The following is a 19,909-nucleotide window of genomic DNA, read 5'->3' as shown; positions in this document are numbered from 1 at the left end:
TCTCTCGAATTCACAAATTCAATGCCATTTGTAACATCCTGAGAACCTCAAAGAGATCCCCATGTTGAACGGTTAACTCCCTCTGTTACCCAGTTGGTTGTCGCGGGAATCTTGTGTTTAGCAACTTGTTACCGGTAACAACTCGTTCGCTGCCATACGTTGTAATGGGAATGTAATTTCCGAGTCGTTACTGAGCAACGGACGTCTGGTTCCACTATTCCGGCTTTCAGCCTTCACGTCACAATCATCAAATCCAGAACCCATCGTTATTAGTCACGCAAACCCTTCATACGCTGAAGTATTTTCGGATGACTCTCCTGAGCGCCCTCTGTATCAGTATACAGCACAGGCCTGCTTTCAACGAAGCGTGCCAAGCACCATTTCCAACAGTGCAATGACTGTACAGTTTTAAAGGCTCCGCTGTGGTTTAGCCTTCAACATTCCTGAGCGAGCGGCGGTGACGGCAACATTGCAATGGAAGCACATTCCCCAGCGAGTTGACTTGGGCTCCCCGTGGCTTGCCATCCCACTCCTGGTCGGTACGGCCTGCCTGCGTGCGTTCATGGACCAACGCAGCATCCCGCATGGCACATGGGCCGCTTCTGCTGTGCCTTGTTTCGGTTTCCGACACACTATGTTGAAATGTTAAGTCTGTTAACAGGCCGGACGACCGGGGTTCGAGTCGTGCCAGGGGGCTGAGTCTGTTTCCACTTTGCCAGCAAGTTGAGACCACCTATTCAATCTGTCCGGCGAGATCTCCACTCTGAATAACGTACTCCGTATGTCATGGTGACAGCTTACAGCCAGTCGTCTAATAAACAGGCAAAATTGTCCCTCTGCTTAACTAATTAAGCATTACGTCGAGCTTCATAACTTGTACTCTTCTCCGAGTATTATTAGAATGATCAAGTCAAGTAGGATGAGGTGCGCAGTGCATGTAGCACGAATTTGGAGGAAGAGGAATGTATCTATGATACTGGTTGGAAAGCCAGAAGGAAAGAGACCACTGGGAAGACCAAGGCGTAGGTGGGTGGACAATATTAAAACGGATCTTAGAGAGAGAGGATGGGATGGAATGGATTCGATATCTGGCTCAGGATATGGACCAGTGGAGGGCTCTTGTGAACACGGTAATTAACCTTCGGGTTCCATAAAATGCTGGGAAGTTCTTGTGTAGCTGAACAATTTGCAGCTCAGGTCCATGAGTAAGAAGCCATGAAGACGTATGGGGCAGTGTATATAAACCCACGCTTTACTGACTTCGCTATTAGTTTGAAATCAGTGGTCAGCTTCACGGCCCTGGCGCTTTAACCTCGGTACACAAAGGATAGAGGCCGGGTGGGCCCCAGAGCCGGTCTGGACGATAGGGAGAAATGAAAATTCTTGCCTCCACCGGGACCCTAACTCCAACCCCGTAGCCAGTCGCTATACCGACGGCGTTATTCCGGCCCTGCCAGTCCTCTAATGCCGAAGTTAAAGAATGCGTGTGGCTACACCTCCACTAAATTAACGTTGCTACCAACTAGGTATGATTCCTGCTACGTGTTCGTAATGTCCTGGGTTTGAATCTGGCCCCCAAAACCGTCTACCCTACAAAAAAATAAACCCTGTGGCTTGAGTCCGCAAGCGAACTATACCGACCGAGCGACCGCCGCTTGTCGGCGAAATTAGTGCCAACTTTAGTGGATAGAGGGTGTCGCGTGGTCAGCGTAGCACATCCTCACGGCCGTTACTTTCGGTTTTCTAGACCGGAGTCGCTATTTTCTTTACCCTAGGTGAGGCAGTTTTATTACCTGACCTCAGTCCCATTAGCCAGATTCCATAATAGTACCTCAATTTAGGACACGAGCAATTCCTTCAACGTCCGTTGTATTTCATTAATCACTCTACTCCGACGTTATACGGCAGGAGTTAACTACGGTAAAAAGGTAAAGGTAAATTACGCATTTGCCGTTCACGGTAGCCGAGCGGTCTAAGGCATGCACTGTCTTCGCTCGCTCGGAAGCCGGGATCGTGGGTTCGAATCCCACTCAGGGCATGGATGTTTGTGTGCGTTTTTCTGTGTTTGTCTACAGGTAGAGGCCTTGCGACGAGCTGATCACTCGCCCAAGGAGTCCTACCGTATGTGTAAGATCTAGAAAAACCGAAGTGAACGGAGAAGTTCATGGAGGTAGGCCTAGGCCCACTGGGGCTGTAGTGCCAAGGAAAAAAATTGCGCATTATGCCTTTAACACACATGGATAGTGAAGGTATGGCTACACCATTCTTGACCTCGGCACTAGATGGTGGTGAGTGGTCGGCTTCCCGTCCCTACCACTTAACCCCCACCCCAGGAAGAGTCCCCGATACCCACTGAACGGAAGGCTGGGTAGGCCTCAGTGTCTGTCTGGTCGCTGTGGATTAGAGGAAAATCTACTGCCGCTGCTGGGAATCGAACCCTGGCTCTCCAGGCCGTAGCCCGTCCCTATAGTGACTGCGATATGAGCATCGTTAAATACGGACCCACCTCCATTACTACATACACTGAACTTTATGTAACAGAAATGCAGTATAAAAAGAAAGCTTTCAGATAGCACAACAGCAAACTGTTGCCTAGTGCAAACAGTGCTTTCTTCGAAGCTAACTAGTGCAAACACTGCTTTCGTTAGAAACTTGTGCAAACGTCACTTTCGTTAACGATATGAACACAACTTTCGAATAATATGAAACCGTATTTTGTTTCAGCAAGAGCAGATCTACGTACGTGACTAAACAAAACACTCAATGTGATTCTGCATCTGAACAGAATACAAACACGATTCACAATGCACTATGAATACGACTGCAGGCTATCATTAGCGGGCTTAAAGAAAAATGCCTTCACGATTTCTTTATAGCATATGCTTGCATCGACTGATCACAGTGGCTGCGTGGTCTCCGCTCGCTCGAACGGTGGGATCGTGGGTTCGAATCCAACTCGAGGCATGGATGTCTGTGTGCATTTATTCTGTGATTGTGCTTTCCTGTGTTGGTCTGATCACTGGTCCAACGAGTCCTACCGACTGTGTAAGAAAATATTACGAAAACTGAAGAAGAGGTCAGGGTCCAACAAAGGGCTGTAGAGCCACTGACGACGACGACGACGACGACGACGACGACGACGATGATGATGATGATATGTTTGCAACGACGCTGAGGCTATCAGAACACTAATCATGCTAGCGTCAAAATGCTGCGGCTCGCAAATAATTCTGAGATCACGTCACATCCCGTCGCTTGGTAACATTTGTGTAATTAATCACACGTGATAAGTACCAACGTTCCCCGTGCCAAGGATAGAGATAAGTTCCATCTACTGGAGCCTTTTCATGCTCGGGTCACAATATAATTAGAACACAAGTGTGACTACCTTTCTAAATTATGTCATTTAGTGTATGACCGTCTCTGTGGTCTAGTGGGCAGAGTTCCTGACTACATATCCAGAGATCCTAGGCTCGATTCCCGGGGCTACCAGATTTTCTGAGAAGTAGTGGGTCTGAAGCGGGATCCACTCAGCCTCGTGAGGATAATTGAAGAGCTATTTCAAGGAAATAGCGGCTCCGGTCTAGAAAACCGAAATTAACGGCCGTTGGGATCCGTTGCGCTGACCACGCGACACCATCTATCCGCTAAATTTGGCACTAAATTCGCCGACAAGCGGCGGTCGCTCGGTCGGTATAGTTCGCTTGCGGACTAAAGCCTCGGAGTTTTTGTTTTGTTTTGTGTCGTCATTTAGTGTATAAAAACCGGCGAAAATTTAAGGGCGAATGGTCCTGGGGGTCGCCCTGGGCCTCCACAAGACATAAAAAAAAATCCACTGATTCTATGTAAGCACACATTACTCTAGACCAGGCATGTCAAACTCAACTTGTACAGAGGGCCACCTCAGCCCTAGAAATAATAGTCCAGGGCCGGACTTCAAAATAGAAATATACATTAGATTTTGACACAAGGAAATTTAATTCTATTTATTATTTAGGAATAATTTCAATATAATTACCTAAAGTTACATATCTTACAGTTTTGAAAAGCAAGAGATGCCATTTTTGACAAGTATCAAACAGCTTTTCAATATGTAAAAAGAGAGATTACACAAGAAATTATGTTAGAAATAGCAAAACACTGAATTTCCTGCAGCCTGCTAATTTATGTCTGAGTGAGACTTCTTGTCTTCTGGTCTGTTGGAAAATTGTCTTTACAAAAAATAGTTCTACTAAAATTTTAATATTGATTTTAATATCAATTAGCTCTAATTGAGGGGCCGCACTCTGTGGCTATGGGGGCCGCATGTTTGACACGGCTGCTCTAGAATAACGAAAAGTTGTATCTTTGGTTATTAAAAGAAACAGTAACAAAACAAAGAGTGGAGTGACATAACCTATACTTATTGTTACTGATCGGGGCCACCACATTCTGACTGTCCCGTGGCCTGAGCCCCACAACTGTAAATCCGGTCCTGCTAAAAAAACAAAAACATTATAAAATTCTGTCACAAAAATCAATTTGAAAATTGTGTGTAAATGAACATTTAATACTACCTTCTCTCTTCCCTTCATGGCCCCGCGATGCACTTGGCCAAAATCCTGCAGGTTTCATATCTTTTACCTAACGAAGGAGCCAGAGCGAGCTTCCGAAACGTCATGTTTAACCAAAACCAACATGGGGGGGAATGCCACAAACGTGTGAATGTTCAATTCATAGGAATAAGTTTCTGAAATATCAATTGGATTAAAATGGCTCAGGGTCCGTTCTACCAGACGCCGCGGTCCAGCGAATAGCATTCCTGCTTCATATCGGAAGATCCAGGGTTCCAATTTCGCCCTCGAAACCGGCTAATTTAACTGAGGTATTTAGTGGTTTTCCTGTCCCTCTGGCCAAATCCCTGGATGGTGATTCAATTTATACCACACAACAGCTCTTTCCGCATCCTCTGAACACTCCTCACTCACGATCATCCAATCATTTCTAATGCTACAAATGTGAATTCATTACAGCGTCATTCAATAACCTATTTTTTAATGCTAGCGGGGTGGGACTAAGTCCCTTGTACTGCGGCCACTTCTGGCCTACTGTAGCAGCCCCAGATGATAGGTGAGGGTGATTGTGGAGCAATTGGTGGAATGAAGATCAGCAGGGGAAACCGAAGAACTCGGAGAAAACCTGCCCCAGCGCCACTTTGTCCACCACAAATGCCACTTGACCAGACCCGGGATCGAACCCGGGCCGCCGCCGTGCGAAGCCAGCGACTAACCGCTTGAGCTATGGTATGGTCATTATGGTGCTGTGTGAGGCAATGATAACACAGAGCGCCGACACAGAGCAGCATGAGCTGACAGCGAGTACTAATTATCCCGATAGAGGGATCTGACAACAATTGTCTCTCTATCGTCAGATTTCATCACTTTCATGAAAACTGTTTAGGCCTATTTAGATGAGTCTTATGAAACGTGCAATTTGTATTTTTCTCCAACAGTGGATGTTACGACTGTATTGTGAATCCGCGGAGCGAAGCTTCTAGTCACAACGACGTACAATCTCTTCCAGCAGCGGGGCTTCAGATAAAACAACCAGTTAGCGTGCAACTACCACATCACGAAGAGAGAGTACTTTAGCGTATGAGTGTTGAGGAATAGCAGCAAAGCTGGTGAAGTAACAACGGGACTGTACACAATCTTAAGACAATTTCTTGCAGAATCTTGTATAATTACTCCCCGCGTATACACCAGCACAAAGAGTAAACAAGAAATGACCTAGAAAGACAAGCTGATATACTAGCACAAGCAAATGGCCAAGTCTAGGAATCTTGAATGCAATGTGCTCTTAGCGGGGAAAGCGCCTTGTTGTCTTTCCCACGGTAAGCACCCCCACCATCACCGGCCTAACCTCATACAGCTTCCGGTTCCAGCACGACAGAGCTCGCTAGCAGTCCATCAAAACTACTTGGCAACCATAGCATTCGCGCTGACATGATACGGACATCTTTTGGGTAAGGTAAAAACGTAAAGTTGTCCCTGTGCTTAACTAATTACGCACTACGCCATGTATGGAGGATTGGATGTACTATATTCTTGGCCTCGACACTAGTTGGAGGTGAGTGGCCAGCTTCAGGCGCCGGCCGCTTTACCGCCGGGAAAGAGCCCGTGTTACCCATTTGATAGGAGGTTGGGAGCGCCCTAAAACCGGTCTGGACGACGTGGAGAGAAAAATCTTGCCTCTACTGGGACTCAAACTCCGACTCGACGCCGTCCAATCAGTCGCTATACCGGTTGCGCCCTCCCCGGCTAACATCTTTTCGGTCCATTCCCTTGTTAGGTTACAGATTCTCACAGCGGTGAGTATGGAGTGTGCTATCTCTTCTGAGATGTGACGGCGGTAAGTCCAGAAGAAGTGCTCTAGCTTCTGGAATATAACGCCGTGTAGTCCGTTCAAAGCCGACATTTCAAGGAGCATGTCGCATTCATCTTCAGGATCCATGAATAAGCCACGCAAGAAACCAGCGTAAAACAGCAAGCAGACCAATCAACCTTGAACATCGAGGCGAGACGTTCATCAGAAACGTCAGTTGACTTTTGGCTGACTATATAACCTTATATCCCAAAACACAGACCCCCTCATAACCACCGCTGTGAGAACCTCAAATCGCACACTGTCCAGAAGTTAGCAGTCGTTTCGGAGGCACATACGGCCTCCAGTACTCTGCTTATGGCCCGCTTCATACTGATTTCTTACTTGGCATATACTCTTCGGCCCTGATGGTGGAGGCAATGGGTCACTCCGAAATGACGGTGGACTTCTACCGCACCAGATGGCGTTACATCCCAGAGGACAGTACACTTCAACGTAATTCCTTCACTGGAACCTGCCATCAGAACATCGCCCAATCCAACTGCAAAAGTCAGTGTGATTTGTTCCTGACGGGTTTCGGATTGGATGATTGGATTTATCGACAACTTATACACAGTACTCGGGTCTACAGGCAGTACAGCGATATCGCTGATCTACACACTTGGCAGTTCACCGTCACACACGAACTAGGGTTCTCAGTTTTCACTAGTCGTATCCTGGCAACGGATTCATAACGGTCTCACTGTAGCTGCATCACACAAGAAGTCTTCTTTTCACAGCCTACTTCCTTTCTTGCCATCATTCTGCAACGGCCAAATCCAAAAACTCAATTCAATTCCTCTGCTCCCAAGCTCATAACCTGGCAGGTTGGCGTCTCGAAACTTATCTTCTCAAGTGAATTCTTCTCTATAACCACTTTGCATGGACCACCTAGAAAACAAAGCCTCTCTATTGTTGTGAGGGGATGTGGACACCGTCGTTGCATAGCAACGGAAGTTACTCGACTGTTCCTTGTGTGTTCGTCACCGCAGGAATGTGTTTACAGAGTCGTTGCCTAATAATGAACGTCTATGCTGACTTCATTATTCGAGATCTCGGGCGTCATGTCACAATAATTACTGGCCAAATTTCGTAAAACGTATAAGTAAAGCACTGCACTGGGGGCATCTCCAGTACATATCCAAAGTACAAATATGGACCAAGTAACACCATGTAATGTACAGTCTCGGTTTTGTATAAAATGAAAGTGGGACGCCACAGGCATAGCGCAGTTACTAATATGGAGAAGCTAGGCTTGGCGGGCAAAGGAATCAGGATTCGATTCCAGACATGGACAAAATTCTTTCTCTTCTCACAGATGCCGGGTAGTGAACATGACCGCTGACCTTCATTCAATTCCGAGGATAAGAGTACGTGGATCTATACCTCCACCACACAATATATCTTCATAGCGTTGTGTTTAGTTCACCTTTTACCCGACTTCTATGAGAAGAGACCTGAGAATTTAAGTGAAGAAATGCCCCTGCCTTATATGAAGTCGTCATATTCATTCAGAGCCCGCTAGAGGATTAAACGAACTCCTGAGGGGAATTTTGTAATGTATTTCACAACGTTGTCGGATCTCGAATGGCAAGATGGCTGATGAGTTGGGAATGATGTGGAATGAAGCGCTTTTGTCTGATCGAGGTACAGTCCCAGCATTTGTCTGGAGGGGTTGAGGAAAGCCATGATAGTCGGTGTCCCAGCCGAGACTGAAACTGAGCGCCTTCCGCTACCGGTATTCCAACAGTATGTGGTAATGGTGTTGCTGTTAATATGCCACTCTTCTTCCTGTTGTTATTGTTGTTGTTGTTGTTGTTGTTGTTGTTTACTACTACTACTACTACCACCACCACCACCACCACCATTGTGAGCCGGGGTAACGCAGTCGGTATAACGACTGCTTACGGGCTGGACGACCGAGGGGTCGGAGTTCGAGTCCAGGTAGTCAGAATTTTCTCTTCTCCATATCGTCTAGACCGGCTCTGGGGCTCACCCAGCCTCCTATCCAATGGGTACCGGGGGCTCTTTCACAGGGAGTAAAGCGGCAGGGGCGTGAAGCTGATCACTAACCTACAGCTAGTGCCGAGGTCAAGAAAACGTGGATCTATTCATCCACTCCCCCATACGCCTTCATGGAGTAGTCCTTAATTTGTTAATTAGTTATGCACAGGAAGTTTACCTTTACTACTATTACTACTACTACTACAGGTAAAAATGTAAAGATAAACTTGTCTCTGTGCCTAATTCATTAAGCATCATGCCACGAAGACATATACAGAGTGGATGTATAGCTCCACCATTCATAACCTCGGCACTAGATGGGGTTGGTTAGCGTCACGCCTCTGCCATTTCATCCCCGTTGAAGGAACCTTCTCCCCCTTTACTCATTCGAAAGGAGGCTGGTGGGTCCCAGAGCCGGTCTGGACGCTTTGGAACACAAAAATCTTTCCCCAGACAGGAATCGAACCCCGGTCGTCCAGCCCGTCGCTATACCGACTCTTCTTCTTCTTCTTCTTCTTCTTCTTCTTATTATTATTATTATTATTATTATTATTATTCAAGACACTCTTTCTATCAGCCGCGGCCATGGTTCCTCTAACCCCTTATTTCTCAAAGCGTCTTCATCTGCAACGCAATCCCCCCCCCCGAAGACAGAACCCCAGCTGGCGGCGAAGGATTGCTGTACTACGGAAACGTATCAAACGCATATGGCACAAGCCTGACGAAGTGCTGACCGAGAAAAACAAATCCCAAATACGCACTTAAGTGTTACAGCTAGCTCTCCACATTTCTTCCAATTATGCAGGGACAGTAGTACATACAAGCCGATCACTGCGGTCGCGCGCTCTAAGGCATGAACAGTCTTCGCCCGCTAGAACAATGTGATCGTGGGTTCGAATCTCACTCAAAGCATGGATGTCTGTGTGTGCGTTTATTCTGTGTGTAGGCAGCGGCCTAGCGACGGGGTGATCCCCCGTCCAAAGAGTCATACCGACTGTGCATATATTAAGAAACTGAAAAAGCAGCCAAGGTCCAAAGGGCTGTAGAGCCACAGAGAGAGAAAAATACAGCACTAATCCAGAGGCAGACTCTGTCGTGATGTCTAACAGTTACTCCAAAAGGACACAAACCTCACACGACCTATGTACACTGTTCACAATCACGCAGCGCTACTGGATACACTAAACCCTTTCGGATCTTTCCAAGTTAAAACTTCAATTTACCTCGGTTAAGTAGCGAGGGGCTCCCGCTGATATTACAGAAACAACTTCATCTCAATTCAATCAATTAAGTCATGAGGTGAGAAAGAGTCTCCTGTCCATGCAAGTAATCCCATCAATGTCTCGTGTTGTCCTCAAACTGGTCATGTTAGGTGTACGAACACTATAACATTCCTGCATTTAATTATCCAGTCAAACAGCTTGCCAGTTCAATGCAGCCTGCTCCCTGGCTTGGTCTATATTCTGAAGTTATTCTTCCTTCTTCTTCCTTCTTCTTCCTTCCACAAGGCAAACCCGAATAGTGCAGTGGCGTTCTTAAAAAACTCAGCTGGTTTAGTGGAACTCGAAGGTCAATCACTGTGTTGACATAAATTCGCCATCAGACCTTATCCTGAGGCAGTTCTATTTCAGATTAGCGAGATTCCAGTCTTCTGCCATGTGACGCCGTGTGTTTTCTTCTAGAACATCAGCCACACTGTCACTAACTAAGATTACACAGCGTCGAATGATAGTGTGACAGGTGAACCCACTCCATAAAGACGTAACACTTCCTAGGTAACCCACTGTCAAGACACTGTGCTGACAAGCGTCCACTGCTAGTCAACAGCTAGCAATTCCTAGGCAACGAATAGACCCGCTAAAGAACATTCTAGCTAACACGGGAGAGAGAACCATTCGACAAAGTGTTCTCTCAGCGGTGCGCTAAGATCTACTTGAGAGGGTAGATTGCGACAGAACAGTCAGAACCGACGAGAGATAAGAGAAGAACCAAGAGTGGGGACATTCCACCGAGAATTGCGGTGCAAGAGGATAACCGTCGAAGATGAAACACGGGAGACGACAGACTAGTCGGGTCGCATCGTCTGGAAGGCAGCTATTTCAGATTTCTTGTATTTGTAATTGTAAACGAGTAATTCTCCAATAAACAGCGTCGTCTAAAGCCGTAACCCATTAATTATTTGTCACGGAACCCCGGACACGTGACAATAGGATGACGGCGAACAATGCCTTGGACACGACGTGAAACTGTGCAGTCGTGACCTAATTTAAGGTACTATGCCATCATTTACTGGTGGAACTCACGAAACCACTAACACCCTCAGTCAGATGTCGCAACCGAGGTTCGAACCAGCCATCGCTCGAGGACAAATCATGCGGGTTACAGCTTAACTTGCTTGGTGGCGCTGTGTATTTTGGTATATGGATGCCAACGTTAGTGACAAACATCCCCCCCCCCCGTCTTTCCTCCTACACTGAAAACAGAGGCGGTAGGTCCTACCAATTCATTAACATCCGTCAGTAATTACACGGCGTCATGTACAAAAAAACAGTAATTTTAATGTTCACCGCCGTGAGAATCTCAAATATGATACGTTCCTCCGAAACGTCGGTTAACAGAATTTCTACACGGCGCCACATCCGAGAACACGGCTTTCTTCAGCCCCCATTTTCACGCACATTTCTCCAATATCGTTAAGATGCCACCAGGTCCCACAGACGGAAACTGGACAGCTGGAGGAAAGCCAATGAATGTACTCACCTCCAAGACGTCTTGGGCAGTCTGCAAGTACTCCCGCAACATTGCCTCTTGGATGGCACGCCATTCCAGACGAGGGTCCTCCAACTGGGTACATTCTGGAAATAAATGAGCCACATTACATCGGTTTTCGTCAAATATTTATATGAAAAGGGGAAGGACGTATGTCAATTTGGAAACTTCAGTAAACTGCTTCTGGTCCTCGCCAGCACAGTCGAATCAAGGTCAGTGTTACTTTACGACTGGCGCTTTGCCGCCGATCAGTTCGTCTTTACGCCAAGCCCCTTGAGGCTCACAAGTCAAAGTCACATTGCGACTGACGGTCGGTCAGTCGGTCAGTCAGTCAGTCAGTAAGTCTTGGTGTCGAGCCCCATCTGGGGCTCATGACCAGATATTTATTAGTGCTTGACAGTTACGGTCTTCTTTTTTGGGGCGCCCTCTCTAACGAGGGGACGGGTCTGTCTTCTATATATGCTGCTGGCTCTTGCCAGCGCAGTCTTTCTCAGGTCTGAGTCACTTGGGACTAAAAGTCAAAGTCACATTGCGACTGACAGTCGGTCAGTCTGTCTTGTCTTGGTGTCGAGCCCCCAACTCCTACCTCCACGCACAATATACACAAGGCCTCTGCCTGGATTGACAGAGGCCCTGCATACATTGTACATAGAAACAGGAATTAAGACCAAATTTGTAAATATATGCAAACACCGACAATGGACCCACCAACACAGACCATGACTAACAAATGACATTCGTCAGTCATAGTCTGTGTTAGCAAGTCCATTGTCAGTATCTACACTTGAGGCTCACATTTATCCTCAACAATATATAAAGCTTCGGTTCATACCTCACAGGGAACACTTCAGATCTCCGCAACAAACACCAACCGATTAACGCTATTTACGGAAATAACTGTCGTTCATTGTGAGAATCACACGTTACACACGAACACACTGTGGGCAAAACGCAGAGTTTCAGTATGTTAAATCACGCGGTACATACAGTAACCACTGGGCTTTAAATCTCGGCAAGTATACACTGACGTCACCTGGAAGTTATGAGAACTGTCATAATATTCACAAAAGTAAAATTGCCCCTGTGCTTAATTAATTAAGCTCTATGCCATGAAAACGTGATGCAATTGAGGTCAGCTCCACCATTCTTGGCCACGGCACTAGATGGGAGTGGGCAGCTTCACGCTCCTATCGCTTTACCCCCGAGGGAAAATCCCCCGGTACCCACTGGATAGGAGGCTGGGAGGGCTCCATAGCCGGTCTGGACGTTGTGGAGTAGAGAGAAATCTTGACCTTGATAGGAATCGAACTAAGGGCGTGCGGCCCGTCGCTATACCGACTGAGGAATCCCGGCTCTATATTCACACGGGTAATTAGCCAAATTACAGGAAGGATTTAAATGACAAAATCTGAATTAATTCCTCCGTCGACCACATAACCTGGAAAAGTATAACAAACCGTGTGCTCGATTACATATACAAAACGCCAAAACGCCATGAAGACGTATGGGCGATGCATGTATATCTTCAGCACCTGATAGAGACGAGCGGTCAACTTCAAGCCTGTGGGAAACAGCCCCAGTTACCCATTTTAGAGGCTAGGTAGTCTTCACAGCCGATCTGGATGAAAGAGAAAAGAGAAAAATATCTTTCCCCTGCCAGGAATCGCGCTCCGGTTCTTGCAACCTGGAGCGCACCTACTGACTTAGCTATCCGTGTTTCCTTGCAGAATAATCATTACGTATGCTACTCGGCAGGTCATTTGCAGGCGACAAATCGTATGCATATTTTCTCGTCCAATATCTTTTTTTCTGTAAAATAATAGGCATATTATGTTATTCTGATAACTGGCACGAGAAAAACTATTCGAATTACTGATTTACGAGAAAATTGCTTTGTTCTGAGTTTACACCCAGTATATCCCAAGAACATAAAGGCGATATTTCCTGACATATGGATGTCTACTTTGCAGTTAACCCTATGGTAAATCTTACAGCAGTTATAAAACTTCTACATTTGAAAGGTCAAGACCTATTTATCTGAGGACAGAGAAAACGAGTGCCTTTGGCATGGATATCTTGGTAAAAAAAAAACAAATAAATATGACTTGATATAATGGCATCTACGATATAAACTATCTGAACTTATATCACTAATACAACGTACATGTATACCAGGGCACTGAATTTAGTGCGAATTCTTTCTTTAGAGCTACACCTCTTCTCCACACGTCTTCATGGTGTGCTGCTTAATTAAGCTCTGGAACAATTTTACAGGTCACTTATATTTCTTGCCCAGAATTTAAAATTAATATACGGTTACGGGAACACTCGTCTCACTGTATGACGCGCCAAATACTTTACGAATTATTTTTGAAACTGATTTCATTAACTTGAGTGGGCCGGGATATCCCAGTCGGTATAGCACCTGCCTACGGGCTGGATGAACAAGGGGTCGGAATTCGAGTCCCGATAGGGACAGAAGTATCTCTTCTCCATACCGTCCAGACCGGTTCTGGGGCCCACCAAGCCTTCTATCCAATGGGTACCGGGGGCTCTTTCCCCGGTGGTAAAGGGGAAGGGGCGTAAAGCTCACCACTGACCTCCAGCCAGTGTCGAGGTCAAGAAAATGTGGATCTATACATCCACTTCCCCATATCCCTTCATGGCGTAGTGCTTAATTAGTTAGGCACAGAGACAACTTTACCTTTTTCATATTCTTTTTTCGTTAATTTGTAGATGTGTTCTTAATCTAACGGGCGACTGTGACAAGAGAACCTGAGCGTGGGAAGCTGAAGAATCTCCACTGTGTGTTAAATATGTTGCCAGGAAACGGCTAGTGGAGACTAACAGACTGAGAACAATAGTATATGCGAGTTAGTGATCTATAAAGTGTAGTTCCGAGTGATGTACAAGTGGTCAATAAATCCAATACCCAATCCATATCCCGCCCACAGTCACACACACTCCTGATTCGTAACATTATTTTTCCCACAAAGTACATTTACGTGTTTCCTGTTATTCTCATAATAAAAGGATCATTTCCCTAAACAGCCTTAACCGATTGATGTTTTCAATGGATACGAAATTTTTTCTGTGAGGTAGGAACTGAATGTTTACATATTTAGATGAATTTCTGGCTTCAAAGGGTTACACATGACCACGATATACCGTCAAAGTAAGCTCAATTTGGACAGACAGTTCCATGAGACACTACATTAACATCAGGTGGTTTACAAGCATCAAATTATACAACTGCAAAGTAAGATAATTTAATAAATGTTACTATTTTGTTTAGGTATCGTTTCAAATCCCACTCGTCATCTATCTTATTTTTTGTGGGTTATTTAACGACGCTTCTAGTATCGAGGCTATGCAGTGTCGAATAGTAAAATGACAGAGTAATAATGAAATGAAAAGGATTTTGAAGGATGGAGCAGTGGCATAATCGACGTACTATCACATCTGCCTGGAGGGGCTGAGGAAAACAATGAAAACTCTCAGAATAACCAGTGTCCCTGTAAAGCTCAAACTCCGTGGCCTGCAGTCCGCATGCGAACTATACCGACCAAGCAACCGCCGCTTGTCGGCGAAGTTAGTGCCAACTTTTGCGGACAGAGGGTGTCGCGTGGTCAGCGCAACGGTTCCCCACGGCCGTTAATCACGGTTTTCTAGAGCGGAGCCGCTATTTCCTTGAAATAGCTCCTCAATTATCCTCACGAGGCTGAGTGGGCCCCTTTCCTGATCCACTACTTCTCAGAAAATCTGGTAGCGCCGGGAATCGAACCCGGCACCTCTGGATCTGTAACCAGGAACTCTGGCCAGTAGACAACAGAGGCGGTCCTCCGGAAAATACGGCTAGTGTTACCTCTAGACAAACTCCATCGGCGAACTGTACAAAATTAGACTTGAAAAACAAATTCCTTGTTTATATAAATATAAAATCTGGTATTAAAAAGAACAGAACACCAAAACATATATACATCAGTGAGACCTAAACGAATCTGATATAGTCATTTACGTTGGAGTCGTACCAGATGCAAAATCCATACACACCAGTTCTTAAACCGAAACAAACGAACCCTAAAATCTTTATAATTTTTGGGCAGCGTCCAATATCTTCTCATTTATTGGTTTCAAGCGACCTGCGTGTTTACGTTTTTACGCGGAAATGAGGCTGTAACATTATAAGATTCGAAATTTAAAACGTTAAGTTCAGTTACCATAAAAAGGGAAACTTGCGTCAGTAGGAACGCCTGAGAACCAACAGTTTTAATATCACTCATGCCTCCTGTAGCATCACATTTTGCTAGGCAGCATACTTTGGCTTTATTAACGTCACCAACGCATTTCATTAACTCTGGCATGCTGTCTTTCCGGACACTTAGTGATTCACCGCTCAGTAATGTCACGGTAAACTTCACACATTGTCCGTGCAGGATACAAACATTTCCAATTGTCGTGGGACCCAAAACGAGCCTCATTAAGTAATTCTCCAGAGCATAACTTTTATCTGGAATCTAATGAAATGGCGGTCCATGGGCCAGAGTCCCTTCTCTGGAAGCTAACAGCAGATCAGCTCGCCAACGCACAGGCCCCTTCAACCCGAAGATTCGCTACCGTGTTCACAACTGTGCACCACTGGGCTTCATCCTAAAGGTTGTCCCTGTGAAGGTAAAGGTAGTTAATCCTGTAACAGGCCATCGAGGCCCATAGGGTTGTGAGACGTCGAGGTTCCCACCGGATCACAGATGACGGTGTTTCTCAGCCTTACGCGCAGACCGTTCTTTATCCCGAGGAAGGTTCCAGGTACTCATTTCTGTCAGAGGCTGAGTCCACCCATGGCCATAATGCGGCTGGATGGATGGATTAGGTCAACTGAAAAATATAATGACCTAATCGGGAATCGAACTTCCGACTTTCCGGCTTGCAGCAACTACCCTACGGCGTACCCCACTAGTTGTCCCTGTGCCCAACTAATTAATCACTACGTCATGAAGGCGTATGGGCGAGTTTCTTGACCTCGGGAATAGTTGGGAGGTAAATGATCAGCTTCACGCCCCAGCTGCTTTATTCCGGGTACCCACTGGATAGGAGGCTGGATGGACCACAGAGCCGGTCTGGTCAACGTGGAGAGCAGAAAATTCTTGACTCTACCGGGATTCGAACTCCAACCCCTTCTGTCGTATGGTCCGTCGCCAATCGCTGTACCGACTGCGCTATCCCGGCTTCTGGGCTTCATCCTAAGCCAGGTGAATCCAGTCCACATCCTGAGACTCCGTTTTGAAATCCATTCCAACATTAGCCTTCCATCTACGCTCAGGTCTCCTACGTGATCTGGTTCATTTATGTTTCCCAACTAACATTTTTACCAATTTCTCATCTCTACCGTGCGTGCTATATGCCCCACCAATCTCGTCTTCCTGCTTCTATCACCCTAATAATATTTAGTGATGAATACATATTATACAGCTCCTCGTTATGAAAATTTCTGCATTCAACTGTTATTCCTAGGTCCAAATATTCCCTTCAACACCCTGTTTTCAAACACAACTCAAATATATTTATTCTTTGTAATGGGATACCACAACACACACAAGTTCTTTCAGACAGTCGGGAACTTAATCATTTCTGTGATCAGGGGCTGCAATGAATTGGATGATAATTTATTTGGATCGTGGATTGCTTTTAGGTCTTCAATACCTTGGCTGAAGTTACTGAAGACCTGAAGGCAGTCCACAATTACAGCACGTATTTTCGTAATGCACTTCCGGGATACCTAAGTTAGTATTGTGACCAGACTACTAGCTGGACGACCGGACTGTTCTCTACAGCGTCCAGACCGCGAGGTAAGGCAAATGACCAGTCATCTCCATCTAGTGCTGAAGCTGCGAAAGTACGGTGCTATACCGCCATTCCCCCACACGTCTCCGTGCGGGGGTGTAATTAAGGGCAGGAACAACAAAAAAAAACTCCGTGGCCTCTAGTCCGCAAGCGAACTATACCGACCGAGCGACCGCCGTTTGTCGCCGAAGTTAGTGCCAACTTCAGCGGATAGAGGGTGTCGCGTGGTCAGCGCAACGAATCCCCACGGCCGTTAATTTCAATTTAATTTTCTGTTAAAAGGGACGCGATGAGAAATGAACCTAAATGCTACATCACGAAGACACGATACGTCTGTCTTCATCTCAAACGAGAATCTATCCTGGTTGCAATCCATGCAAATGGCAGCTTCGCACGTGGAAACACGGAACAGAATGAGTCAGATTATCAGGTGCGGCAGAAATCAGAACTCAACATGAAGCAAAGTCCGTCTTCCGATGTATCAGTCACTGCAATCATCAAAGGATTCACTGTCACGTTCACAGAAACCTCCTAGTATGCCCTGTCTTGAACCACAAGAATTTGTATATTCAACCCTGTTTCGTAAAGATCAATTACAATTCTACATAAAAACTATAATTTTGCCTGTAGTTTTGTATGGCTGTGAAACGTGATCTCTGACATTATGGGAAGAACAGATACTGACGGTGTCACGATAACAGGTTGCTGGGCAGAATTAAATAAAACAAGAATAAAATAGACGGCCGTAACAGAAGACGAATAATTGTCGATATAGGCCTATCAAACCGATCGTGTTAATTCTACTTGAATTCAACTCAAAAATTTATGCCAGGTTAGTTTCATTTTGTCATACACGTATATCCTGAGAATATCTTCAGAATTTGAAGGATTAAAATGTTTTCGACACACCTCAATACTGTAGCGTACAGACCCGTTGCTATGCGGTGACACTTGTAAAACGTGCCCGTTGCTAGATAACGCCAGCAACAAACACGCACTAGCAATGAAAGGGCTGTCTTCTGTAGTCCGTCCCCGACCGTTACTAAGCAACGGCGCAGTAAACACGCCTCTACAATAGAAAAGCTGTGTTTTCTGTGGTCTGTCCCCAAGGGAGCCCTAAGAGTCTTAGAAGGTCACGAAGAGGAAGTCTAGAATCTCAGACAGTAAAATATAGTCGCGAGTCCCACGGGACTCGGGCCCGAGAATGACTGCGCCGGCGAAGGCCGGCAAGAATTGTTTACAACAGACCCGTCCTCTCGTCAGAGAGTGACCCACATCAACAAACCTGCAACTGTGGCCGCGCCATAGCTCAAGCGGTTAGTCGCTGGCTTCCCACCGCGGCGGCCCGGGTTCGATCCCGAGTCTAGTCAAGTGGGATTTGTGGTGGACAAAATGGCGTTGGAGCAGGTTTTCTCAGAGTACTTCGGTTTCCTCTGCCAATCTTCATTCCACCAATTGCTCCACAATCACCTTCACCTATCATCTGGGGCTGGTACAATAGGCCAGAAGTGGCCGCAGTACAAGGGACATAGTCCCACCCCACTAGCAAAGCAAACCTGCAACTGTCTGACAATAATGAAAATCTGGTCGTAAGCCCCAGATGGGTGCTTTATTCCGAGATTGGCCGATTGATTGTCGGTCGTATCATAAGACAGAGACTCATACTCAGCTTAGTTCGGTTGCGGGATATTCGCCGGATGATAACGAGAGCATAGAAGATGCAGAATCTCCATTGTTAAGATCCGTTACCAGGAAAAGGCTAGTGAAAATAAACTGAGAAGACTTCGCATGTGCTCCAGTGATTTGTTAAGTGTGTGGGTCGCTGATAGCGTTATAATTACTTGTAGTTACGACTGGTGTGTATGAGTGACCAATAAATCGATTCAGCCATCCGAACTCCGTCTGTAGTCACACACACTCGGCACGTGACAATACGATAAAGAGATTTTTGGAATGCTGCTTTCCTATATGTATTTCTGTACGACTGTGCGCCTCGCTGGCGCCTTAATGATTGGACGAACTTTATATACAGTTCGTATTTAAGAGCTTATCCATCACTGGCCGGTGCCCGCTGAACATGAACATTATAAACTCGGGGGGGGGGGGNGGGGGGGATGAGAACCTTCACAGAGGTCCCAATACAAACAAAAAAACTGCGATTGTATCGAAAAAGGCTCTAACCATCTTGATTCAGTTCCAGAATTTTATGCAGACTATCGCCCTAAACAAAACTGCATTGGTGGTATCACTACCAAACTTATGGTAACTCCCTCTAACCACCCAGAAGCATATAGTAAAGTAAAAAGTAAAGCTATCCCCGTACCAGGCCTTGAAGGCCCACTGGGTTGTGAGACGTTGAGGGTCCCACACTGTCTAGACAATCGGCTCAAAGATGGCTATAAGGTTGTCAGCCCTACGCGCCGGCCGTCCTTTACTCCCCAGGAAAATTATTTAATTCCTGGTACTCATTTCTGTTAGAGGCTGAGTAAACCCCAGGGCCTAGTGCGGCTGGAAGGATTAGGTCAGCTGAAAAGAACCCAATGACCTCATCGGGACTTGAACCCGCGACCTTCCGGCTTGTAGCATAGCTCCTGAACCACTACGCTACCGCGTGCCCCCACCCAGAAGCACAGATAAGAAAATACTTGCAACGTTTTGCACCAATAATTTCATACTACAAGTGTGAAACAAAGTTATCGATTTCTGCGACAAAACATGTGGCGCCTTCTAAAACGCGGTTTCCTTGTGTACGTTTCTTTACCAGTTGCTATAGCGACGGGCTTCGGACTGGACGACCGGGACTAGACTCCCAGCAGGGGTAACAGTTTTCTCTACTCCACAGAGTCGAGACCGGGTCTGGGGCCAAAACCTTGCCTCGAACACAATATCGGAA

The 19,909-nt window shown here is 46.0% G+C and overlaps 1 protein-coding gene across 1 annotated transcript in view; it reads right to left on the bottom strand.

The window, feature by feature from the left end:
• Window positions 1-19,909, bottom strand: part of LOC111874846 (protein kibra) — a 90,224-nt gene that overhangs the window by 33,702 nt on the left and 36,613 nt on the right. The window contains exon 3 of the mRNA XM_023870686.2: window positions 11,167-11,261. Coding sequence (XP_023726454.1) covers window positions 11,167-11,261 — 95 coding nt within the window. The remainder of the gene's footprint in view (window positions 1-11,166; window positions 11,262-19,909) is intronic.

This window comes from Cryptotermes secundus, unplaced genomic scaffold (assembly GCF_002891405.2).
Source record: "Cryptotermes secundus unplaced genomic scaffold, Csec_1.0 scaffold160, whole genome shotgun sequence".
In the NCBI taxonomy this organism is placed as follows: Eukaryota; Metazoa; Arthropoda; class Insecta; order Blattodea; family Kalotermitidae; genus Cryptotermes; species Cryptotermes secundus.
This window is presented reverse-complemented; position numbering and strand designations above follow the sequence as displayed.